The sequence below is a fragment of the Neolamprologus multifasciatus genome, chromosome 13 (assembly GCF_963576455.1).
Source record: "Neolamprologus multifasciatus chromosome 13, fNeoMul1.2, whole genome shotgun sequence".
In the NCBI taxonomy this organism is placed as follows: domain Eukaryota; kingdom Metazoa; phylum Chordata; class Actinopteri; order Cichliformes; family Cichlidae; genus Neolamprologus; species Neolamprologus multifasciatus.
The window spans coordinates 13596425-13622933 of record NC_140451.1 but is presented as its reverse complement, the minus strand read 5'-3'; the positions used below and the strand labels follow the sequence as shown (position 1 = coordinate 13622933).

General features: G+C 41.6%; 2 protein-coding genes across 4 annotated transcripts in view; both read right to left on the bottom strand.

Moving 5' to 3' along the window:
• Positions 1–663: 663 nt before the first annotated feature.
• Positions 664–4864, bottom strand: ly6pge (lymphocyte antigen 6 family member pge). Its single transcript, XM_085182276.1, has 3 exons — positions 4286–4864; positions 2752–2868; positions 664–2127 (listed from the first exon to the last, which is right to left on the bottom strand). The coding sequence occupies exons 1-3, from the start codon at positions 4344–4346 to the stop codon at positions 1940–1942; spliced, it is 366 nt and encodes a 121-aa protein (XP_085038402.1). The 5' UTR covers positions 4347–4864; the 3' UTR covers positions 664–1939.
• Positions 4865–10138: 5274 nt separating this feature from the next.
• Positions 10139–26509, bottom strand: part of tacc2 (transforming, acidic coiled-coil containing protein 2) — a 47543-nt gene continuing 31172 nt past the window's right edge. The window contains exons 7-24 of one of the 3 annotated variants that reach the window (XM_085182265.1): positions 24438–24544; positions 22023–23436; positions 20379–20436; positions 20066–20273; positions 19656–19705; positions 19382–19491; positions 18953–19106; positions 18388–18534; positions 18022–18063; positions 17130–17189; positions 15531–15560; positions 14742–14882; positions 14568–14644; positions 13581–13624; positions 12134–12294; positions 11931–12037; positions 11130–11250; positions 10139–11042 (exon numbers count right to left, since the gene is read on the bottom strand). In XM_085182265.1, the coding sequence (XP_085038391.1) occupies positions 10977–11042; positions 11130–11250; positions 11931–12037; positions 12134–12294; positions 13581–13624; positions 14568–14644; positions 14742–14882; positions 15531–15560; positions 17130–17189; positions 18022–18063; positions 18388–18534; positions 18953–19106; positions 19382–19491; positions 19656–19705; positions 20066–20273; positions 20379–20436; positions 22023–23436; positions 24438–24544 (3097 nt within the window). In that variant the 3' untranslated portion in view covers positions 10139–10976. The remainder of the gene's footprint in view (positions 11043–11129; positions 11251–11930; positions 12038–12133; positions 12295–13580; positions 13625–14567; positions 14645–14741; positions 14883–15530; positions 15561–17129; positions 17190–18021; positions 18064–18387; positions 18535–18952; positions 19107–19381; positions 19492–19655; positions 19706–20065; positions 20274–20378; positions 20437–22022; positions 23437–24437; positions 24545–26509) is intronic. The other 2 variants (XM_085182268.1, XM_085182266.1) reach the window with 2 other exon arrangements.

Genomic DNA, 26509 nt, shown 5'->3' with positions numbered 1-26509 from the left:
ATAAGTCTCGGTCAAATAAAAGATCTCTCAGTATTAACACAGTCATATGTTTAATATATTTTTGCTCTTTGAAAAAGGAAGTCATATTTCTCCTCGGGTACTGTGCGTGAGATTATACACTCAGTGATGTTATAATAATGGAAGAATAATGATGGCAGCTGTGGCTCAGGTGTACCAACCGGAAGGTCAGTGGCTCAGTCCCGACACTTCCATTTTGCATGCCGAAGCATCTGAGGGCATGATACTGAACCCAGAGTTACCCCTGATGTATCCATCGGAGTGCAAGTGTGTGCACAAATGTTAGAAAGTGCTCAGGCATAAATAAAGGGGCTGTATGAAAGTGAGTGTTTGTGTTTGATTGGGTGAATGAGACTTGCAGTAGGAAGCCCTTTGAGTGTGCAAGTGAGTAAAAAGGTGCTTTACAACAAACAATCCATTATTTGACCAGCGTTGTGTCAGAAACAGAGCTTAAGCCAGCCAGTTAATAACCCTTTTAAAAAATATATGAAGGCAAAAACACAGCAATCAGGTTAAGTTATTCAGTCTGAAGCTGAAATCAGTAGGATTTTTAGAAAAACACAAAAACATAAATCAACTTGATTAAAGATGATAGTTTTCATTCTGTTTTGATATTTGGGAACAGAAAAACGACATTAACCCAGCGACGTTCACAAAAGATTTCTTTTAATGGTTGTAGTTATAGAATTACTGCAAGATAAATGTGTCTTTACATTTGACATTTGCACCACTTAGTAGTTGAATATATATTTATTTACAACATAGTATATACACCACACAGAAAGGATAAGAATCCCCTTTTTCAAAGAGGATTAAATAGTATTTTTTAAATGTAAAAAAAAGAAAGAAAGACACAGGAACTATATTAAAATAAATGATCGAAATAAAATACATAAAGATATCAACAGCCCAGTTTAATGTACATCACAATGAAATCGGAAAGAAGCTGGTAATAAAATTAAAAACAATGACACAACACTGTTAAAGTGTGGCCATACTTCCTTTCTCTGACATGGATTAACCTCATCAGAGCAACACATCTGGCCACCGCCACATAAAAGGATTATATGGATTTTCAGTGTATGAGTAGCATTCTTTCATCACCATGGGGCGACCGTGGCTCAGGGGGTTGGGAAGCGCATCTGTAACTGGAAGGTTGCCGGTTCGATCCCCGTACTCTCTGTCCTGGTCGTTGTGTCCTTGGGCAAGACACTTACCCTACCGCCTACTGGTGTTGGCCAGCAATATGGCAGCCTCGCTTCTGTCAGTCTGCCCCAGGCTACAACGGCTACAACCGTAGCTTGCCTCCACCAGTGTGTGAAAGCGCTATATAAATCCAATCCATTATTATTATCATCATATTTCACACAGCTCAGCCATGAGATTGAGAGGTAAGACTAATAATGTAACAACACACCAGTGGCATGAACTCTTAGTGCTGCATTTGTACGTGACACACTACATTGACATTCATGGTTGTATCGGTATGTGAAGCCTGAAAGATGCACGGAGTAATATCTTGACAGATGATTGGTAAAAACTTACTCTAGTTCTTTTTTTTTTACTGCACTTTCAAAAATTATAGGGTTTGCATGGAACCAGGATGAGTAACATGAGAAATTCAAACTTCAAATGCTATTTCTTCCCCTTCAATGCAGGAGAAAATATATATCTCTGCCTGTTATTTCAGCGCTTCCCTTAGGATCTTCTACTTATTGGCTTAGTGAAATCCACTGAAAGACACATTCACTTGAGTACTTTTTAATGGATTCAGTGGAACAGTGAATATAATCCACACAGTCACATCTAGCAGATAAATAAGGTAAATCAAAGTGAAATGGTAACAAGGATGGCATGGAATGTGGAATTTGGCAGTGTTATTTGGCAGTCGGATACATGCGGGCTTGATTGAGTCGTCTACTTAAAAAAGCAGTGAGAAAATGGAAGAAAACAGCAGTAAGTAGGTAAATCCAGGCAGTTGGTTGGCGAAGCTTGTTACGTTGCAGTCATTGCTGTAGCAGCAGTGAACTCTGACACCTGGTGCTCTGTAGCCCTGACTGTTGGCCTGGCTGCAGAAGGACTTGTAAGAGCATGACTTCATCACACCACCTAACAAACAGAAAATGAAGCCAGTTACTCTCATTTAGAAGCTGTCCGCCATCGTCCAATCAATGTAAGTCAATGCTAAATTGTTGCTTTAAGAAACTCTCCTGGCTAGTCTTGCTTTCAGTGATTTCTTTGTTGTTGTTGTTTTCATCACAGCAGACCACTGAAACACTTAATGCAGGTTTAAACACAGCATTAGAGTAAACAACTCCCAGCTGAAATATTACAAGTTGCAGGTTTAATGCTAAACCTACCACCTTTTATGAATTTAGTCCAAATGATTTTTATTGATTATAAAATATTAAAATAAAAATATCATATCTACAGCCAAAAAAAAAAAAAAAAAAGATCTGCTGGCTGAGATTTGGTAAATCTGTCTTGGTGCCATGAACACATGGTGTCCTAATTAAGGATATTCATTGAGTAGGAGTAGCAAATCTCTTCATTCCCTCAAAAGCCTCAGACCCCCTGCTGCCCGAGATGTGTCTACAGACAGCAGGCTGTCGTCTATTTAACACACAAAAAAGACACGCACACATACAAGAGAAACAAATGGAGTTTTATGGTAGAAGGTTGGAATTAAACTAGTAAAAAGAAAGGCTACTACGCCGTCACTGTTGGACTCACTGTCATGGCCCACCACTACAGCACAGGCATCAGAGTAGCCAGGACAAGCTTTGGAGCCTTGTCGGTTGCAGTCATCGTTATTGGAGCCCATGCATGTATAACATCGTATAGTCTCACCTGAAAGGAAACAGAGCGCTACTATATAACAAAGAGTCAGCTGTACATGCATATCTTGTCAGGGTGAAAAACCTCTACAGCATAGGACACAAATGTTTGCTTTAGATAACTGAAGATGATTGCGTGGGAAAGTGCCAACAAGTTTCCCAAGCTTGGATATTTCTAATTCATATTTACACAGGATCTATAGGTTGGCAAGTACATGAAGGGCTTATAAATGAGTGACTTTCCCTGGGTCCAGAGGGAATATGAAGAGAAACAGCACTAATTCATTAACCTCCTTCATATGAATTTTCCCAAATCAACCAAAGTGTTTCACCAGTGCCCACACATTAAAAAAAAAAATACATCTTTATAAACTTTAGCTAATGCCTCAGAGCCCACTTCAGCACATAAAACACTTAAATGTCTTTCTAAAGCTCTCCCGAGGAGGGAGCTGTTATTTGAAAACTAACTGACCTTTGAAATACTTAAAGGCTTCCTTTTGAAACTCTCCATCCATCTCCTAAATTCCAGACAAACTTAAGGCTGCTTCCTAAGAGGATCAGAACTGGAGTCACCAAAAGCTTCAAACATACTTTGCAGCAGCATATCTCCTGTACTGGCCATCAAAATAACCTCCTTCAACTCCGGATAGGTCTGTCATCATTAAGTTTTGATAGAAACAGATATTAAAAAGAGAAGTTTTTTTTCCATATATACAACAAGATGTGGCGTTTTTTAAATGTAAACATGCTAAATTATCAAATAACTTACCAAAACCAAACCACAAATAAACAGCGAAGCTACAAAAGCACCGTGTGAAACAAAGACATTGCATAATCGGCCCGTTTTCTGCACATGTGCTGTCACGTATACTGAGTTGGTATATAAATACTTTCTGTTGTTTGCAGTTGGCCCCAATCTATCCCCACGGCATTGTCGCTCTACACACATGCTGTAAGTATTAGCCTCCAGGCCTATTAAGAGATTATTTGCAGAGAGTGTGTGCTTCTTGGGTGTATAGTGGAGCGTGATGGACTGAAGGGACACGAAACCCATCAGAATCACTGCAGACAGCAATTAGTGAACATGACATAAATAAAGTATAAGGTCAGTAAAAGGACTTAATGTTTAATGGTCCTACTGAAGTTATGAAACATGTCAGGTTTTTCCCGAGAAATAACTGTAGGTCCATCATGTCCAGCATCTACGCTCCTTAAGTCAGAATGTACAGTGGAGCCATTCATTTTAGTTATTTGTTTAACACGGTCTTACTCTTCAGGAACACATTAAATACACTAAACGCTAAACACAAACTATTATTTATAATGCAAGTGTTGAAACGTACAGTATCTGAAAGGAGGCAAGATGAAATGAAAGATGGACAAACAGTTAACCAGCAAACAGAGGTGCATAAAGAAGAAAACGTTCTTACAGGTGTTTGCTAGCAGGACCAGGGAAAACAGAAGCAGCAGACAATAGTGGACAGCTCTCATGGCGCTGATGGTCCTCACTTGTCCCGACTACACAATGAAAAGCAGGTTGTTTGCTCCTAAAGCCCCCTGAGCTTAATCTGAGCTATCAGATGAGCTGATATTCCTTCCTGTACTAGCCAGGAGATTACTAGCCCCTCAAGTGGGGCCCACCACTCTGTCTTAAACAACAACAGTTGCTTCTGCAGCCTGGATGGACAGAGGACACATAATGGATTTCATTCTGAATCTCTCGCATTAACAGTTTGCTGAGGCCACACCCATCCTGAGTTTGGCTCTTTGCTTTCTTGTCCCTGCTGGTTGTCGTGCCAAAGTACTTACGTATGGCAGGTGTTGGGTGGGGGCAACAACAAAAAAGAAAAAAAATCTCCCGGATCAAGAGAAAACAAGCAAAAAAAGAAAGCAGCATAATAAACACAACACCATTGCATTAATCCAGCTAAGTGTAAATAACAGTAAATACTAAATAATGAATGTTGTTGTGCAACACGCAGGACTGACAGCGCTCAATGTGCTTTGAGGTAGCAGCCAAGAAAGGTGTAGTTTGTGTCAGAACAGTGAACACCTGTGTGTACACCTGCGTGAACACCTGTGTGGATGAGCGCGCTTGTATTCAAAAGGTTTCTCCATGTAATGATCTGCTAGAGGGTGTAGGGAGCCATAGGCCTGTCCCCCAGGGCATGAAGCACGCATGTAGGAGATCCAGGCCCCAGACATCCAGAGGACCCAGAGTGCGAGAGCCCAAGGAGGACCATCGGAGGTGCATCCTTACCACCCTCCCGGTAAGAGCTGAGGAGAGCCCCAGACGAGGGGTCACCCAGCAGCCACAGAGAAGAAGCCAGGGGGGGTTGCAGTGGTGTGCCTGCGGGCTCTGCCGGCAGCCAGCTGTGCCAGAGTGAAGAGTGGTAGTTCATCTTTGCCAGCAAAGCAAGGATTTGTTTCACAGCACTCATTAAACTGACCAATACTCAGAACAATGGGAAAGTCCAAGTGAAGATCTGAGAAGGAGAATTGCAGATCTAGACAACCTTTGAAGGTCTCTTGGAACCATTTCTAAGATAATCTTCCAAGATAATCAGTTCAAACAATTGTATCAAAGTTTTTTTGGATGTATATTCGCTTTGTCAAAGTCTGGGAGAAGCCCCAAACTGTCAACCTCAGATAAGAAGGATGTTCATGAACAACTGAAGAACAACAAAGGTTCGAAACTGCTGGGACACCTGCACCACTGCCCACAATTAGGTGAGTTTTCACCATGGATTTAAGAGGGTGTTGAACAATAAAAAAAAAGCCCTTGCTCCAAAATCAGCACCTTCAAGCTTGTTCTAAATTTTGGACAACTCAAATGCCCTGCAGTTCTTATCACTTCCTGGTGTGCTCAATATTCCACCCTGTGATGTTTCTTGTTGGTTGTTTTTAAGTTCTAATGGTTTCACCCTTCTCTATTTTTGTGATATTGTGTTATTGCAGAACCCAAATTTAAAAAGAAATGTGTCTATTTTATTTAATCATAGCATATTTAATCAGCATGTCTTCACATACCTTTTACTGATTGCAAAAACAAACCCTGAGTTATATGTATCCCTCATTTTACATCTTTGAAAAATTAAAAGTTTCAAAAACAAGAAGTGCTGTGCAAGTGTATTTCATCATAATACTTTTTTCTTTTTTTTTGCCTGGTCTAAACTCGCATTTCTCATGTGAGGAAAAAGCTGTTGCAGTTACAAATGAGCATCAAAAGAAAGTTGATTTAAGTGACTTTGACCAGAGGATGACTGCTCCTGCCATATTTGCCGGGTCTGAGCATTTCAGAATTCCCACACAGCCGTCTCTAGAGTTTACAGAGAATGGTCCAAAAATGAGAAAATATCCTGTGAGCGAAACTTATTTGGTTGAAAGTGCCCTGTTGAGTCCATAGATCATATGAGAATGGCCACCACTGGTAAGTTTAAACCCATTTCAGGAGTGCTCAAGCACCACTAAAAATAACCATAACAGTAGCAATAGCATTACATGTTAGTATTATTTTTTTTGTTTACATCATCTGTGTGCTTCACTAGCAGTGGCGTATCATTATTAGAGAAGATTTGTGGTGCTGCAGCAGAAAGAAGAAGATGAAGAGACAATTTCCTGACACAAATCAGTGACATATGCTCAAAACACAGGTTACTGAAACATTAGGAAGCAAAAGGGAAACTTCTTCTGATAACACAGGGTCACTGATGTGACTTTAAAAAGTGCCTGTTTGTATATATTTGCTCTCTAAATAGCACCCAAAACGTTAGCTAACATCAGCTAGCTCACCAGAGATTATTAGCTAATTTTAGCTTTCTTAGTCTGCTGGCACTATCACTAGTTGCCAGCCAAGGAGCCGATGTATTTTACTGTCTAGTTTTGTTAAAGTTGCCTATTCTGGTCGAATTAGGCTTCTGTGTTTGATTACAGTACAGCTTCAGATCCAGGTGAGAGCAACTTAGATGGATGTTCCTGTAAATGGCCAGCAGCACACCACATTCAGTTTGAGTGTAGTTCTAAACGTTATTGAGGTTATAAATTCGGTTTCACTTTTACTTTGACCTTTTGGATTACAATACAAAGACAGAGACAGGAAGAGAAGGAGACACAGCAAAATGAAACACAATGGACGTATGGACAGTGGATGCAGTTAAAGTCAAGGTAATAAGTCAAAGTGACGGTCATCAAACACACATCCCCAGCCTGCAATTAGAATAATTTAACTTAAATTATTTTCATGGCAATTTATTGTTAAATATAATATGTTTATATGTGATTTTAGGTGCAAAAGAGGAGCGTGAAGAGAGTGACGACTGAGAGAAGAACAAAGTGAGCAGATTGCCAGAAGTTAGGAGAAAAACTAAAGTTTAGCGAAATTAAAATCACAAAAAAACTTCTAGGAAATAGTAAAATCTATTTCACCACTTGAAGCTGGTGTAATTGATGCCCTGTGATAAGCCTGCACAAACCGAGGGTTTGTATAAAGTGGAAAAGCTTGATGTAAAAGCAGCTCTCTTACCAGCTTGCTTCAAAAAATCGGCCAGGGCATTTTGACTAGAGACCGGTCCACCAGGTATTAAAGCCATAAAGCCTTTGAATGAAAACAAATGCTGTTGTGACAGTGATGTACACTGTCTTGTTGGTATATGTATGATTTCTATACATTTTACGTCAGATAAAAACTTTGGTTGTAAGATTCGGATAATTATTTGTTAAAAGCTAGAAATTTTAAATGAGAATAAGAAAGAAAAGTATTTCTTTGTGCCCCCCTTTCCCTGTTAATGCTCTACCTGGCCCCCCTGGCAAAACTTTGCTAGACCCGCCCCTGCACAGTTACCAGCTGTCAGCTACATAGAAAAGGATCCCGGTGTTATTTGTCTCTCAGAAACAGTTCATAACTTCCCTTCAACTCATTCATGTCACCTAAAAGGCAAACCTGTTTCTCCATCACCTGTTCAGCTCTGATGATTCAGTAAGGACATCTCCTGGTTTCATCTTCATGTTTCCCTCTCACCAGATATACAAACCGATATCATGACCAGCAGCTTTTACAGCCGTGGCTCCAGCAAACATCAGCTGATACTAGAAATTAATATTAAATAAATTCTAACAACAGCTTATCAAGTTTAAACGTGCTGCTGTTGTTTAGCGCGACATCTGCTGGTTTCCTCTTTCTGGCGCAAAGTGGGCGATAAACAAACAAGAGAAAAGCCGATCAGCTGATCATTGATCAGTTTCATGATTGAAGTAGCAACAGGAGAGGGAGGGGGGAGAATGACAGAAGAAGAAACAGCTGACAGCGTAAAGACACAGAATAACTCCAGCTTTGTGTCTTTTTCTATTCTAGCTGAAGTACGGGACAAACTGTGTTCTTTTTCACCTCAATACGAAACGCGTAATATTTTCTCTGAATGCCAGACGATTCCATTTTTTACAGGCAACTCTACTAACTAAACTTATGAATAAAATAAAGTTCACTATCAGTAACATCATAGCACCCACCCAGCTGTATAGAAACTCAGTCATGCTAGCTAGTACGCGTTATTGTAACTGACTGTAAAAAGTCAGCACAACGAAAATAAACTACACCTAAACTTAATAATAATAATAATAATACATTTTATTTGAGGGCGCCTTTCAGAAACCCAAGGTCACCTTACAAAAAACACAATTAATAAAAGGAACAGTAGTCATAAAATACATAAAATAAGTTAAAATTACAAAACAGAGCGTGACAACAGATAAAATCAGCATTAAAGCGAGTAAGCCAGTTTAAACAGGTGTGTTTTGAGCTGTGTCTTAAATACAGAGAGGGAGTCAATATTCTTAGTGCAGGAGGCAGAGAGTTCCAGAGCCGGGGAGCAGAGCGACTGAAAGCTCTGCTCCCCATAGTGATAAGGTGTGAGGACAGAACAGTAAGATGAGTAGCAGATGATGATCTGATAGGGCGGGAAACAGTGGTGATATGGAGCAGGTCACACAAATATGAAGGAGCAGATTTATGGATACATTTGAACGTGAGAAGTAAGATTTTAAAGTTTATCCTGGCTTCTATGGGCAACCAGTGAAGCTGCTGAAGAACTGGGGTAATATGAGCACTTAATGGAGTACGGGTTATGATCCGAGCTGCAGAATTTTGAAGAAGTTGGAGTTTATGAAGGGACCTTTTAGGGAGACCAAATAGGAGGGAATTACAGTAATCAGTACGGGACGTAATAAGACTATGGACAAGGATGGCAGCAGCATGGGGAGTAAGGAAGGGACGGAGTCGGTTAATATTACGTAAATGGAAGTAAGCAGACCGGGATATGTAATTAATGTGAGACTGGAATGAAAGAGTATTATCAAGTATGACACCCAAACTCTTAACCTGAGGGGAGGGAAGGGTGGGAGAATTTTCAATGTTAATGGAAAAGCTGTGGGATTTGGTTAAGATACATGGTGTGCCAACAAGTAAAACTTCAGTTTTATTACTGTTGAGTTTGAGGAAATTGGAGGAGAACCTTGATTTATATCTGACCCAGATAGACTGCAGGTCATAACTTCTTACCTGAAGTTCAGTTCACCTGACACTCGGACCAACGGCCGCCTCGGGTCTCTCCTCCTCCTGCCTCCCCTTTGCCTCATCCACCTGCTGGCCTCTGGAAGCTCCGCCATAGCCACCACCAAACAACTGAGTTATTTTTACACATCGACCAACATCTGGCCAATCCACCACCTCTCATTGTTTATACTGTTACAAATTAAAAAAAAAAAAATCATCAGCCCATAAAAACGAAAAATCACCCGGTATGCCCGATGGCCAGTCCAGCTATGTTTCACGTATAACAGAGCTCACTGGGAACCCAAAATCTCTGCTGTGTCTGCTTACCTACCACCTTACTAAACACTTGAGCCTGACTACTTCATGCTTACCATGTAGATCATGTTTATGACCATGTTTATGAGCACAGTGTAACCTTCTTCTCCCGTTCCCAACATGATAATGTACCATTTGTCCCTAAATGGCCTCTAGTCACTAGATCTAAATCAGTAGGGCACCTTTGGGATGTGGTGTTATTGGAAGCACATCATGGATGTGCAGCCACCAAATCTGAGGCAACTGTGTGATGTTGTCATGTCAATATGGGCCAAAATCTCTAAAGGGAAAGAAGGGGTACAACATGGTACTATTAAGATGGGTGGATATCACATAGAGGAATATAAAAGATGTAAAAATGGGGGGGGGGGGGGGGGGGGGGGGGGGGAATGAGAAAAAAAGAACCAAATTAAACTCAGCATGCTGTATTGCCATCTTTTATTGCACTTTGTAAGCAGATGCTGTACAGTAGCTGTGCAGAGAAGTTATTCCTCAGTGTGACAAACAACCATTGCAGGACTAGGACAGGTTCATCCAAAATTAAATTACTTCTGGTCACAACTGAACACAGTCACAATTAGTTTGCTTTTTATCAAAATAAAATCCCAAAAATAAAGTTCCACAATTTCATCAAAAAAGCTATGACAAGTATGACAAATATCTACAATGTTATGTGAGGGAAGTGGCTGAAGACAACAGAATAACTATCAAAAATGCACAAGTCTTGTTGTTTCCTACAGTATATACAAACATTAACATTACAAGTTCTTCTTTATCTCTCACATGCAAGAATCTATAGTGATCGCTTGTATTCTCTTAGTGGTGCATCACCATTTTATGGATAACTCTAACAATCTGGTTCTCATCTTCAAAGTCTATCTTTCTCTTTATTAAGAGGAGACAATAACAGGAGTGGGTAAACAGTCTTCTCCCTCAGTGGCTGTCATGGCAACATCATAATAGATAATTTAACCCACAAACAATGCTTGCACTTTCTCATTATCATACACGCACTCGCGCACACAGGCATACTCATTAGTGATATGATAAAACTTGAAAGCAGACCCCCTGATACAGTACGATACACTGAAACATCAAAAATATACAGAGTAATTAGGAGGAAGCCAATCATGTGGATGATGTATACACATGGTCAGTAGGAAATACAACCCCAAGACCACTTTGGTCTTAGAGGTCCATCAATTTGAGAAGGAGTGCTTCTCTTCATCTTCTGCTTGGCTTCATTGTGATGTGGCCTGCTAACTCTTCCCCATCTTAGCAATTAGTTCATCACAGATCTTTGTTAACTCCTCGATCTCTTTATTCTGTAAAACAGTTAGCAACAAAAATTTATACACTTGGATAACTTTAGAAAATTTTAATTTAATATCTTCTTATATCCTAAAACTGACCTTCTGCTCTAAAGTGCGTTCCAGAGAGTCCACCTTCATCTGCTCCTTCCTCAGACTGGCCTGAGAGGCAGCTTGCTCCTGCTTGGCCTTGGCCCGCACCTGAGCTATCTCTGCGTTGGCCCTGGAGGCACAGAAATGATACAAGAAATCACCTCTATGCAACTCACAAAAGCCTATAAAATCTAAAAAGCAAATAAAAGTCAACAAAGAGTTAATGTGGATCATATATAATCTATAGAAATATGTTTCGATATGAGCCATTGTAAATACTGGTTTAGCTTCAGCTAGCAATGTTAGCTAGACTCATTGCTAGCTAGTTAGCTAGACTTGTTTCCAATTACACTGACTCATATACAAACATATTTCAGCTCAGACAATAAGTTATGCTGTACACTTAAAGAACAGTTTTTGGTACAGGAAAGTACCAATGTTATGGAGACTCACTGCTAGCTAAACTTCAACACTGTTCTCAGTCCCACAGACACTAGAAATCACATCACATATCGAGAAAAAAATAAAATAAAATATGACTACAAAGAACTGAAATAAGCATTAAAACCAAAGTATTTGAAGTCAAAAATTTATATTGTTCATGAGCTTTTGTGCTCAGGAAGTAAGAAAAACTGAAATGTACATAGTGAAAAAATTAGCAGCTTACAGTTAGCATTTACTTGCATTCACATATGACACTGCATTACTGTACTACATTTACTGCATTTGTTACAGTGTAGATAGTGTGGTGGCGAAAATAACACAGTTATTGCAGAAAATGTGACATAATAAGAATATGTACAGACTCACCGGTCTAGTTTCTCCTCTGCATGAATTTTTAGGGCTTGATATCGCTGTTCCTCCTTGCGAACCCTTGAAAGATACTCCTGAGCGCATTTCTTCAATACCTCTTCATTCTGTATGTGGGTGACACAAGGGGGCAAGTAAGAAAAATCTGAGATGACCAACCGAGATGTTCATATTGATAAAAACCTGGGAATAAATTGTGTTACTTTGCGAAAGCCCTCCAGCACATCTTTCATCTTCTCATAACGACGGAAGAGATCGGCTAGAGACTTCTCCACAGAGTTAAGGTCGGCCAGCGCCTGGTCCTTCTCCATGATGAGCTGCTGGATGGTGTGATGGGAAAGAGATTTCTCTTTCTGGTCATCCTCTGATGGACACACATAGAGAGGATGCAGATAAAGAGTCTACTAGGTGAAGAAACTGCTGTTATGGGTAAAAATACTGTTAAAAGACCCCAATCAGCACACAAACACACATACACACAAAAGACTTCTCTGACATTTTTCACAATATATCTAAATGTATTTGTGGTATGATTCAACAAGATGTTTTACTACACTATATGAGGATTTCTGATCAGTGTAGCATGCAAAACACAAAAAGCCACTGAACAATGAGAAAAGAAACCTACACTATTTCAGCCTACAAATATCCCTTTCATTTCCCATCGATGAGCAACTCGGTTAACTCACCAAATCTGCGTGAATGACTTCACAGTCATCGCCAGTCATGGGTGAAGTGCATGTGTTCATGTACAGATTTACAGTGTGTTTTACATCTGACTGAATATATATAATATTGTACTTTACATGAACAATAACAACAACAAAGTCGTTTTTAAAACTCATTAGATTCAGTCCTGTCTCTCTTTTAAAAACTAGTCTCAGCCTACAGGGTGAAAGCCAAACCTCCCCCAAAAACCAAACAAATGAATGAATGGCTCTGAATGAGATGAAGAAAGTGAGCACAGCTGCTCCCCTCTCTGATGGACGGATGGATGCGAGCTGACACAAACAAATGAAAGACAATTCCTCGTTACTCACCTGGCATGCCTGTCAGGGTTATCAAATAGTAAGGGGGGCAAAGATGGGAGCAGAACAGAAAAGAAGGGACTGTGTTAAGTCAAGCTGGGAGGGCAAGACACGTGACAGAGCCGAGTGTTAGACATTAGCAGAGGCAGACTGTTCCTGTGTGCGACAGTGCTTTAATGAGAGTAGGAAAAAGAAAAAGCCGGTCGCAGTGAAAGAAAAAAAAAATCAAATCTTCAGGGATGTTCAAAGGTGGAAAGGAAGATGTGGGTGAGAGCAGGAATAATGCAGGGGTGTGAGCCTGCGGTGAAATTTAATGAGTCCAGAGAAGCTGAACAAGAGCGGGCAAAGGAGAGTGCTGTCCCCTCCACTGACATGAGGATTCAGTTCACGTCATTCAAATATGAAAGCAAACACAGAGAAAAGCGAAATTTTGCAAAGGATAGAAAAAAAATTCAAATAAGATTCAAATATCTGTGATCAGTAGCACTGGATAAGGCCTCACAAGAACCTTATAGCAGATCAGTTTGCAAATGAACAAGAGTAAAATAAAGTGGAAGAGTACGGGAAACAAAAATAGCTGCTTTAAAATAAAATTTGCGTGCTTATGGTTACGTGAACTCACCTATCATCTGGGCAATCGTCTTCTCATACTCAGCTACAATTCTCCTATGGATGAGAAGTTGCAAATCTTCAGAATATGTCACATAAAAAGTAAAAAAAGAAGACTCTCCTCACATTGAATACCAAGAAGTCTATTTTTTGCAAAAATTCCCATCTCTCCCTCTGACATGTGCAGCCCTGCACCACCCGCCTGTTGTTCGAACCCTTCCAGCAAACACCTGTAAGCTACTTATCGCGGTCCAGTCTTACAGTAAACGCGCCGTATTTAGAGGAAATGGAGAATTTGCTTTGAATTAGCTCCAAAATTTACTGCACAACTTTTCAAAATCAAATTGAATTTCTGTTGTTTGAGGTGTCTCGACACAACTAGTAGAAAAGCAACAGGAACCAGTATGAAGCTTCGTCTTTTTAAAAGCAAGTTCCCAGAGGTAAGAGGATAGATTAGCCATGCCTTCCCCTTAGCCTCTTAGCCTCTCCTTATCCAAAGTCTAATCATTCAAATGAAGTAAGCTTCGACTTATCCACACTAACTGAGCAGCAGACAGCTGACACCCGCCACCTGCTGACACACAGTAAAGTTTCTTTACTGTACATCTTTCCCAAAACCCCAATTGGAAGCCATGAGTTTAACCTAGACTGATCATCATGAAACAAGTGTAGCTACTGCTAGTTACGAGCTCAGTTAGTTGAGCATAACCTAGGATATTTTCTCACATATAACTTTTTAACAGTAAAACCTCTACATTTACATTTACATCTCTACTCCTTCCTAACAGGACGAGGTGTTGATTTTTTTTAAATGGCTATCCAGTCTCCCATTAATCATTGCCTTGTCTGAAACCTTAAGCGAGATAAACCACTTGAGATATTCAGCAGTTGATAATGGGCGGAGTCCGAAACACAGCTAGGTGTTAGATTCATGCTTCAGTGTCTGCGTGTGGGACCCTGGTGTATGAAAGCGATAACAACCAAAGGTGTCTCTTCTTACCTCATCTCCACCACTTCCTGTCGACTGTCTTCATACTTCCTCTGCCACTCCAGCACTTCTTTCTCCTTTGTCACAATCTGAGGATGGAGACAAAATCATTTCATTAAATGTGAGATGCAGACTTAAAGGAACAAACAATGACTTACGGAGGAACAAGAAATATTTTCAGGGCACCTCCTCTCGTGCAATTCCCAAAGAGTGGTCCAGCTCTCTGGGCAAGTGGGGACTCTCCCCTTCGATGTAGCTGGCCGTGGTCCTGGAGTACAGCGAGTTCTTGGACACGCCACTCTCTAGTGAAGATGACACGTCTCTGTGCTGCTTCCGGAAAGCAAAGGAGAGGAGAGAAAGGAACGCAAGCATAACCTGTTACCAACGAGGCTGTGGCAACCGCGGGACACCCTCGCCCTCAGGGTCACTCGCACATTCTGGACTGAACCAAACTGCTAGGCCGCCTCAAACTATATCAAAATGTGCCACACAGCAAAAACAATACAAAATGAGGCAAGCCAGGGATGTTCTTGAAGACTTGGTCAGCCGCTACATGATTGGATGAAACAGTCTTCATTGCCACAGTATTAGCCGTGTTATTGGCTGATGCTGGCCCCAGCCGAGCAGTCCTGGTCAACTGCTCATTGAAATAGCTTGAATGTGATTGGGTCCAAGCAAAACAGAGGGGAAGGTGGGCAGCAGCTTTTAGTATACAGGAGAGGGAGGTTGGGGGGGGGGGGGGGGGGCAGATTGGGCAGCAAGGGATAGATATGTTAGTCTAATGTTAAAGCATGTTAGAGCATAGTTAACAGGTCTTACCCGTTGTTCCTAGAATCAGAGGATTTAACTCTTTTTTTTTTTTTTTTACAGCTACAGAGACTGTAATGTGATGAGGGCTAAGGTGAATCAGAAAATCTTCAGAGTTAATCATTAGAAAGAGTCAGACTTTGGATCTACAGTATAGACACTACAAACCCAAATGCATCTCCAAGTGTCCGTTGCAACCTATGACAAAATAAATAAAAGCCTCCTCACTTTATCATATTAAAATACAGTTGTTCTAGTACCACGTTTGGTTCCCTGAAAACTCTGAAAAGGATTTAGCTATCCTTGGTAGATAGGGATTACAGGAGGATTTGATGATGGGGGGTCACAGGAGACATGGAGAGGTCTACCACTACTTTGGAAAGAGTTTAGTGTTTGGTCCGGCTGTACAGCTAATTGCATTACTTCTCTGGACAGAAACGGTCAAGTACATATAACAACAAACATCAGTCAGATACTGATTAGGTTTTTATCTACCAATACAGAAAGTTTCAGGTTCAGAGACTTTAAGGAAACAAATCAAACCTGTGGTTCTTTGGTAAAGCTGCAGCAAGAATCCGCTAACAAAAAGCCCCTTTTAGTAAATCATCCTGAATCACATGTTAAATAAAGAGCTTTTTTCGTTTAGTAGTACTTCAGGCAAATGTCACAGACTTTTCATTAACAGCACTGACTGTACTGCATGGGACAAAACATGCAGGATTCAGATTTTTAACGATAACCTGCTTTGTATTTGTTTTGCGAGGAAAGACTCACGTTTATAAAACCTCAACGATGCACCTGAAATACCATGCACTAAACACTCAAAATGTTCACTGTTGTTTAACTACTGAAGTGAGAGCCAGGTTTCAAGTTGGAGATGAGTTACCATGGTAACCCAACCTCATCTGAGATGCACAAAGTAATGACTAAAAAATAGAAAAAGCAAAATAAACTGGATTTGTTTCATTTCTGCTACCTTACTCATCACTGAGCAATGTCTGTTATGTTGTGAGATATGTTTTCTGCTGGCACACTATAATAATCCTCCAGAAATAGTCTGCACATCAGGTACTACACAGGTAATGCAGAGATGTGTGGGACTGGCTAAAAAACACACACATGATTTCAGCATAATAAATAACACATTAGTACGCAATTTCAGACACAGACAAGGTGAGCACACTGAAATCTAACCTCTCTTTACACAAAATGCCTTAATTGTAGATTTAATGCTAACAAAAAAGAGCCAAAAACACAAGTCGAAGCCACATCCCCCAAAGACAGAGAGGACTGATTATTAGATGCACAAAGGCTACAACAGACATAATACATAGCTGTAACTGCACAAAACAGCTCACAAAGAGCTTTTGGTAGGCAGCAAATTAATGGACTCTCTGTAATTTATGGATCTATTAGACTAGACGATCTAGTGGAGTCTGCAAGAATTTGGATGACAGTTTTGGCTTCACAGTCCAGTACTAGGAGGCTAAAGTGCTGAATTTCAGCTTTAATTGGAGTGCAATTACCTTCAAACTCTATGAAAAATAGCGTTTATAGCCCTTATCTTGGTTTTACAAAAAAGTAAGCTATAATTCTTAACCAGTGTAGACGTGAACACCTTTAATCACCTTTAAAGCTTATATTCAGGACATTAATCTGGTCTGCTGGCATACTGAGCCATTAAAAACTATGTGTTTATGATGAAGTACTTGGACTGCGCTATGGGTGGACGTGAACACATCACAGGGGGAACTATGTTGCTCTTACTTTGAGTAAGGGTGAACCGTTGATATTCCACCGCCGAGTACTGGGTTTCTTGAGACGAGACTGTAAAATGCGTGGGACAACAGTATGAGACATGGAAGGAAAGACGTAGGTGGGAAGTGCGTGCCCTGCTCCAACTCTTGCAAGAGTTTAAGTTCAGCACCTGCCTCAGAATTTGGACCAGCAAATTCCCAGGTACTACTTACCCTGCCTAACGCTGTTTTGTTAGTACTGTTAGTCAAATAGATGGACCAAATCACAAAACAAGAATGTGACCTGGGATTTGGGGAGGTGATCATGAAACGTCAACAGATCTGCACCGTAATATGTAACTCCTTAGCTGCCGAGTCTAATGTGAGACATTCCCAGTTTAAGTTTCTCATGAAACAGGCAACATGCATGTTGCCCAACATGCATCACAAAGGCAAGGGACTAAGACACAGCACTTGGTTCCTAAGGCTTAATGGAGCTCGCTGGTAGTCAGGGTGGGAGCTGGGACGCATCAAGCCATGTTAGAGTCCAATGTGGGGAACGCGGAAGGTGGCGGGACTGTGGATGCAGCTGTACAGCCACCATGTTGATAAGGCCATGGATTCACAGTCACACTCAAAATGGTGTGTTTAAGGGGAGGGAGAGGCAGGCTGAGACACACTCATGCACACACACACACACACACACACACACACACGCACACACACACACACAGTCACGCGCATGTGCATTTCACACACCTGCGTTTCGCTAATCCCTCATTCAAGATGCATCTTTTGCTCTTGCAAACACACTTGTTCACCCACACACACACACTTGCATACAGCAGGTGCAGGCTGACTCAGCACAGTACCTGGGGGGTTACAGTGGAGAGGGAGGGGCACTGAGAGATGTTTTTGGCTACCTGCAGAGCCTCTATCCTCAGGGCAGCAAGCACCAGCTCCTCCTTGGCCGCACACATTGGGAGGGCCGAATTTCAGTGGTAAGGGAGGAGAGGTTGCAGCCCAAGAACGACAGAGTAAGAGGGAAACACATGAAATTTGAGTTGATCTGCCATCTACATTTTATGCACCAGTAATCTATTTTACCCAGCAAGCTAAAAAAAAAACTGCAACTTATGGAGGAGGAGGAGGAAAAAATGGGAAAATGAAAAGGCAGGATGTAACACAGTGACACAATGGGGAATAATGTTTTGTACAAAAACACACACAGAGACAAATATCAAGGCCCAAATTTATCAAGTAGGGTCTTGTGTGGTTTCTCAACACACCTGCAGTTTTTGGGCGAATGCTGTGGGGTTGGTCTCAGCCAGGTCAGGCTCCAGGTACTGCAGGGGGTCGTCACACTCAGACAGCCTGTCTAACAGGGGCATGGCCAGGGCTGGCGCAAGTGCCTCCACGGGGCCCTGGCTAGGGGGCTTCAAGGGCACCAGGAGGAGTAGGCAGAAGGGGGGGGGGGGGGGGGCAGGGGGACAGCATGGCAAAGCAAGCGCTGAGATTTTTTTTTGAGTGGCAGCATTGGGAGGTGGTTTGCTGAATCTGAGCTGGGAACCTAGTGTGACTGACTGGCTTTTCATTATCAGTGACAAGGATTTAATAAGAATCCCTGTGACTGATGGTTTTCACTTTGGAGGGCTGAGTCACAGCCTATGACAAAGCATTTACAGCGTGGCACTGTCTCCCCCTTGTGACTAAACAATAGCATGGTGCAAATGCTCCGAAATCAAAAAACATGACAGTTTCCCCTTAAATGGTAATGACTAGACATGAGTGTAAATTACATTTATGCACAACAAATTAACTGTAATTAAATGTCCACAAAGGCACTTGACTTACCTGCTCCTCCATCTCGGTGCTCTGTGTTCGACTGAGCACCTCGCTTTCTCTCTTCCTGCCCTTGTCTGCAGCAGAGCCCTCGGGGCCAGGCCGGGAGCTGAGCACCGGTGTCTTCATACCTGCTGTAATCTGGGCCTCCATCTCTTCAAAACTCCTGCACAGAATGAGAAAAACCCAACAGGAGATGAGGCGGGGAAAGGCACGGCATGTAATCCATCGTAGATGATTGACGGCGGCATTAATGAAAACATTGCTGAAGGAGCTGAAACGAATGCATTATACATTATTTGTGATGTACACTTAGCACACACGAGACTAAGAAAGGGACTTAAAAAGGCAGTGTAAAACTCACGTAGTATACGTTAACAAAACCATTATGTAATACAGCAAAGAAACAAAGTTGCAAGCGTAACAAGTAAACTATTTTACCCTGTGCAGGGGGAGCTGGGTTCAGATCCATGCGCACATGTATTTTTGGTTAAGTTGTCAGATACTGAGTCCAACTTCAAGTACAAAGATGGCTTCTTTGCAGACGGAGGCTAAAAGACACACAAGGTTAAAAAAAAAGAACGAAGACTATCTACTTTTAAAGGCTAAAATATCATATAGCACACAAACAATGTAAAATAAATGCTATAAATACTAAAAGTAGTGACCATAAGACAAGCTCAAATACAATCTCTCTGTAATATTAAATACTCACTGGGGAAGAGGAGCCAATCTTCTCCATGTACTCAATTTCATAGTCTTGTACTGAGAGGGAAAGGCAAAACAAAGCATTAGATACAGTAAACAAAATGACGAGATGCATCAGTGGTGTGCTGAGCTCTGGTTTGACGAGTTCAGAGAACGAAGCAGGGCTGTTTGTTTTCCCATCTCTGACCCAGATGGGGTGAACCAGATAGCCTCTGGGAAGCGCTGGCTCTTGCGTAAAGTCAGAGGGTAGTACAGAATTGGGCCAGCAGACTTATATTGCTGCCACAAGAAAAATCAATAACACAGCAGTATGAATAAAAGGTAAAGTTTCTAATTCATATACAGTATGTAAGGGTCTATCCAGACACAAGCTCTGAATTACCGAGAGTTACAGAGAGTCAGACAGTTACGCCTCACCTGGAGTCTCCTTAGGAAGGCTGTTCTCATTAACAAAGGATGTAAGGTCGCACGGTTGAGGAAAGTCTTGCTGGTCAGAGTTTAAATCTCCATCCATGTCGTGCAGGGCTGCCCACTTATGACTGGTGGAGGAGGCTAGTTTCTCCTCATCTGTGGCATGGTCATCCTGCTGGTGAAGGGAGGAAGGTTCATCTGCGGGTATAAGATCCTGCGACACGAAAAAAGGCGGCAGAGAGTGATGACACATGAAAGAGGGAGAAATGCACATAGATAAAGCGGGAGAGCCGAGCGAGATTGCATATCAGATACATACCTGTGATGGGTCAGATAAGGGTGATTTCTTTGGCGACCTCTTCACTCTGAAAGTATTACTGAGGGGATATAAAAAGATCCACCGTCAAACTCTAGAGTCAATCATTATCTGTATTTAATTCTGCATTTGCTGCACATTTATATAGCATTTGTGTAGTCGTAGATGCTAAAATATGAGCTAGTTGGAAAGACTGGATTTTGCATAAAATCATCATTGCAAAAAATAATAATTTGCATAGTTCATTTCCACATGTGCAACAGTGCTGCTTACTGTGTGTGGCTGAAATGGATTGAACAGTGAAATGCTTCTGAAGAGGGCTGAATCTATAGTTAGTAACTGGACAGTGAAGAGTAATGGAAAATTAATATTATGTTATGAGCAGCTTGGTTTTCTAAGTTTAGTGATCATGATGATGAGGTAAACAATACTGTAGCTTAATTATTAGAACTTTGCAACAACCTTTAGAAGGAATTATCCAATTTTACACTTACTGACACTGTAAACACATACAGTCATGTGCAAAAACAAGTTTTCACACGGCTCTATGCAGTTTTCTTTTTTCTCAGACTTTATCAGTCTCTCACAGTGCTGCTTCAGTGCTCTCACTTGCTCATGATCGGTTAATCAGGTGCATTAGCAGCACCTGGCTACTACTTACCCCCTTAATTCCTATCAAAGCAGTAATGATGTACTTAGTTTTTCCACAGGACTGCATAGACCCTGTTGTTTTTATGCTCAGTGTTTAATGTGTAATGCATGCCTAAATTAATAAAAGGGTTATGTATCCCTGTAAAAATATATTAAATAGCAGTAGTATCAGATATGTGGCCTGAGCCAAATTTGCTGTAATTCACATGTAATAAAACATACTGTTGACATTGTACATGTTTTTTTATGATATCTGGGTCCTTCATTAAATATTATCACTAAGTTGTAGTTCACTGCATTAAAAGAAAGGTAGCTTCTTACTGGTCCAGCCTGTTTCAAACTGTATGTGATCTTGGCACACACTGATACACTGTAGCTTTCGTTCATTCATCAATAGCAAACAATGAACACCAGAGGGGGCACCAGCACCGCCTTTGTTAAACACTTACAACTGGATACAGATGAACAAAATTATTGCAGATACTTCAGTGTAAAAAAGGAAAGCAAAAAACAAAAGAGTTTTTCACCACTATCCATCCATAAGTCAATAGAAATATAGCATTAATTTACTAACTGGATCTTCTATTGGAGGGATTATGGGTGATTTAAACCGGCATGGATACTCCAGTTAAAATGGGTACGTTTCAAACGAGTTTCAGTGATTTAATAGCGAGCGCAAATGATTTTGATGTTTCTGTTAATAGGGACAACAGGGCAACATGCTGGTTCAAAGAGGGCCAGATTGAATTAGAGGGCAAAAGGGTGGATGGCTGTGTTGTCCCTGTACTTACAAAAAACAACATAGAGAAGACACACCCCTGGACTTCCTGTGACATATGAGAATACACAGACACAGGTGACAGACAGACAGACAGAGGACACTGGCAAAACTGACTAGAGAACCACATACAAACACAGACTAACCTAAAATCCTCACAGACTGATGCAGACTTTTCTGTGAATAGACAATCCTCTGGTAATACAGAGTGAACTTACGATTTGATGGGAGTTTTCTTCTTCTTGGCAGGTTTGTTCTGGTTCTGGTCCTCTAATTCCCCGAGGTTGTCATTGTCATTGTCATTTTCATTATCATTGTCATTGGATGACAGTTCAAATGAGGCAGAAGTCTTAGGAGGGGAATTGGCCAACTTGTTGGAGGTTTTGAAAGGGTCTATGGAGTCATCAAAGTTATAAGGCGGCCTGGATAGTTTGGGGGAGTTGGTGATACTTTTCCTTGAAGTAAACGGATTCAAGTTTGGATCTTCATACTTGTCGAGTTCAAAGGTGTAAGATGCTTTAGTTGCCGGGATTTCATCCTCGTTGCTGTTGTGAGTTGCCGGAGGAATGTTGTCCAGCTGCTCTGTCTGTGCTGGAGGCGCCTTTTTCAGCCCCAGCTTTGGTTTCCTCAGAGGCATCTTGGCACCTGGCTTCTTGCCTAGCTTCTTAGGTGGAGGAGAGGCCTGATGTGATGCCTCACCACTCTCCTCGGAGTAGTCAAACTCCAGTCTTAGTGACTGACGCTTGGGTATAATGGGCTGCTCCTCAGGATTCGTGACTGGCTCTCTAATAGGAGCGGGTGGACTGGGGTGATGTGGTTCCTCAGATGGGACGGGGGGACTCTCTAGAGGGGTGGAAATGGGGGCACACACAGGCTCCTTACGACCCAAAACAGGGGAATTGGCAATTTTACTACCTCCGGTCTTAAAGGGGTTGATGTTCTCAAAGTTATCTGGATCCCATTTGTAGGAGCCACCCGGAGGGATGGGGGATTCTTCTTTGTCTGCTTGACTTTCAGGGAGGGGTATCTCCTCCTGGCATAAAGGTAAGGCAGGAACAATAAGGCTCTCCTCTTGGGTGGTATGATTGGTCTCCTCTGGCAGGGGAGGAGGAGTCTCAACACGGGTCTTTCTGGCTTTTCGCTGCGTTCCTCCAGGACTCGGTGTTGCAGAGCCTCCCTCTGTTTCCTCCTGAGCCTGGAGAGGGCTGGCTGTTCGAGGTTTTGCCCGCTTCTTAATTTCTGGGGTGCTGCTGGATGAGTCTGGCCTTGGGCTCTCTGGGTTAGAGTTCTGTCTGAGAAGAGGCTTTTTCTTTACAGACCCAGGACGACCTTTCTTGGGCCTGCGGAGTGTCCCTGGGGCACTCTCAGTCCCTACACTGAAAGACTCGGAGTGTGGACGGAAACCTCCTGAAGCTGATCCATCCAACAGAGCAGAACTATCTAGTTCTCCTCCCTGGAGGCTCAGAGAACGGGTTAGAGTGTGAGTCGTTGATTCTGCAGCAAAAAAGTCAATGTTATATGTACCACTGGCAGCGATGGGCTTGTTTTCATCAAAAGTATTTGACGCAGAATGGCATGGTAGTTCAGCTGCAGTGAAGTCAGATGTAGGATCAGTGATTGAGGTGTCTTCTACTGCAAAAGGAGATTGAAAGATGTGGAACATAAGACAAAGATTTCTAGAATCTTTACTAATCCAACCATTAAGTCGAACAAAACATGTTTTTTTTCTTGCTTGGTTTTTTTTTTCGAATCAGTGAAAAATAACAAAGATACAGTTAGACAGGCATGAAATCATATTTTTGCAAGGTGATTGCCAAAGAATTATTAGCCAAAAACAGAAATCTCAGTATTGTGTGTCAGACACCAAAGAAAAAAATTTAGGTGCACAGACTGTCTACATTCATTTAAGTGTCTAAAATGAGTGTCTATATTCTACATTTGTAAAGTACAGTGAAGACCCTATCATTTTATGGGGAGGCGTTTTAGCCTTTTCTTGATAATCTTGTCAAAATTGATGGGATTTATGAATACAGAAAAATATGGTCAGATTTTTGATCCACCATACAGTACCATCTGGTAAGCATCTGAATGGCAACAGCTTCATTTTTCAGCACGAAAGATTTGCTAAGATAGTTCAGGCTGTGTTGAAAAATAAAGATGGTCATACCAAATATTGACTAAGCTCAGTAGATTTGTAAAAACTTTATTTATTCCCATCTGTATTTGTACATATTTTAATAAACTGCTGCACCTATTTCCTGCTTTTCTGAAAAATATAAAGAAATGAGGTGTGGCTCCAAAGTTTTGCACAATACTGTAGATTATGGTAGAATTTAACTGCTCTGTGAGTGTCTTTGTGTGACACTTAGTTATAAATAACTCAATGAATGTCTCAACTGGACAAAAAGGCATGAAAAAAACACATAAAAGAGAGAATAAAGTGTCCCCAGAGATGTAGCTCTGAGCGCTGTAGGCTGACACGGCAAAAAAAAAAAAAAAGGCAGATTTAAATTACAACTTCATTCCACTAGGTGGTGTAACAATCCATCCAGTAACAACACTTTTTCAATAGTGAAACAGCTTAAATCGGTAGAAAACTAAGCAAAGATCATGAAATAATTGTCCTGCTGTACCTTTCTCATCAGATGTTGTTTGCTTTATCTGAGGCTCAGCTGGAGAAACAGCCTTCACTGGAGTTGTAGATTCAGGGGTCTCAAAAGCGCCATCAGAGTCTGAGCTCCTACAATAAAAGATGAGGAAACATTAAGTGAAAGGTGCTGTGAAGCAGGCCGATACCCACTGGACTATAACGACCCGTATCAGGCTCATTAACATAAATATCCATCCATCTCAAGAAAAAGGTGAAAGATAATATCATCACGAAGGACAGAATTATTTTCCAGTCGTGCAGCTCTAATGTTATTCTTTATGTCACGGTATGTTGGAGGTATTTTTAATCAGAGGCTACACATTTTATTACACGCTTGCAGTACATCATGTGGGAATGGCAGTAAGAGTATTTCCTGTCATGTGTGATGGTTTAAAAAATTTTAAAAAGCTCCAGGCTATGATGCGTTTATGTTTTCATTTCTAGGTGCTCCAATGAGAATGCTGAATCTGCAGTGAGGTGACAGATAACGACACGCCTCAGACAAAGCATTACCTTACATAGCACACACTAAGACTCAAATATACCAGAAAGCCTCAAGAGCCTTGATGAGATATGACAGCTATAAAATACAGGAAATACACAGGAAATACGGAAACACCTGAATTAAAACAATGAGAAATTAAAGCTTTCTGCGTGCAAATAAAGTCGGTACATCTTATCATTCTCAGCAAAACACACTCAAGTACACAAGTGGCAGCGAAGCTGGAAACACAGCTTGGCTACCCAGCTTAATGCTATGCTGATCAATGGATTATCTGACGGTATATGATTCCGGTCCCCCATCCTGTCTCACCTCTGTCTGACCGGTTCCCCGGCAGCCCTGATCATGCTGTCATGACGTGAGCCCCAGGAGAGACGGCGAAGGAGCCCCAGAGCCGGATCAGCGTCTGGGCTGTTCCCGTCTCCTGCCCCACCCAGCAGAGTGTCCCAGCCCCATCGAGCCCACTGCAGTGGAGACAGAGCCTGCCACGCACTCACTGCCATGGTTGCTGGTGGGCTGCACCTCTCCGCACCACAGAGCTACTGCCTGACACACAGGTAGGAGCCCACAGATAGGATCCTGGATGCAGCCTTCCCTCTGCCTTGTCTCCTTCTCTCTGTCGTCTAGTATCCGGATCTCTTTGTCTCTAATCTACAGTCCTTTCATGCTGCTCTTCTTTGTCATCTGTAGCCATATCAGTTTGTCTCCATTCCTGTTCAGTAGGAAATGCTGTCTCCCAATCTAAATGCGACCGCCTGCAGAAGCCCACCTCCAGCAGTACACTATATTCTCTCTCGCTCTCTCGCTCTCTCACTCCTCCATCCCTCTACCCCTGCCTCCTTTTTTCCTGAAAATCTTTGCTATATCCACACTGCACAGGTCTAAAAGACACCAGCCAGTTAAACCTCATTGTCTTGGATTGTATATTATACTGTACTGTGTTACAGCACCCTTTAATCTTTTTCTATTCATACTGTCCATTCCTGTCTGAATTCAACAAATTTTGCTTTTCTTCAAGCAGAGACACACAGAGATTTCCCCCCCAGGCAAATTCCAAAGCTTTCAATGGCTCAAATAAATGTGTACCATGAATGAGAAGGGCACATGGGACACCACTTAAGCCTTCAATGTGGTCAATAATAGAAACCAAGCAAGCTAGCAGTAATGTAGCATTACATTACAGCAACAGCAGAGATTTAAACTAACAGTATCGCATGCATCTAAAACATGAATGTTAATACACCAACAGCATATCAAATATTAGGGGGGCGTAATTAATACTTGTTTTTTTAGCTTAACTCTGCAAAGGTGCTGCGATGCCAGATGAGACAGCACATGGTCTAGATGTGAGACAGAGCTGTAATCTCTGTGAGGGCCTAGTGTGTCCCAGCAGGATAAGACGGGTATGCCTACAAATCCATCTGGATCAGTCACTAGTAACTGCTTTGTACATTCAGGTGGTCAGGCAGGCAGTGACACAGACAGCTTCAAGGACAAGGACCCACTTACAGGGAGTAATATGCAAAGAGCAAATAAGCTTACAGACCACCGAT

Excerpts from the sequence above, each read along its gene's own strand:
- ly6pge (XM_085182276.1), bottom strand. The coding sequence starts at position 4,346 with ATGAGAGCTGTCCACTATTGTCTGCTGCTTCTGTTTTCCCTGGTCCTG. Across the intron at positions 2,869-4,285 it reads GGTCCTGCTAGCAAACACCT|GTGAGACTATACGATGTTAT; the intron begins GTAAGAACGTTT and ends GTTTCCTTTCAG. Across the intron at positions 2,128-2,751 it reads TGTAGTGGTGGGCCATGACA|GTGGTGTGATGAAGTCATGC; the intron begins GTGAGTCCAACA and ends TCTGTTTGTTAG.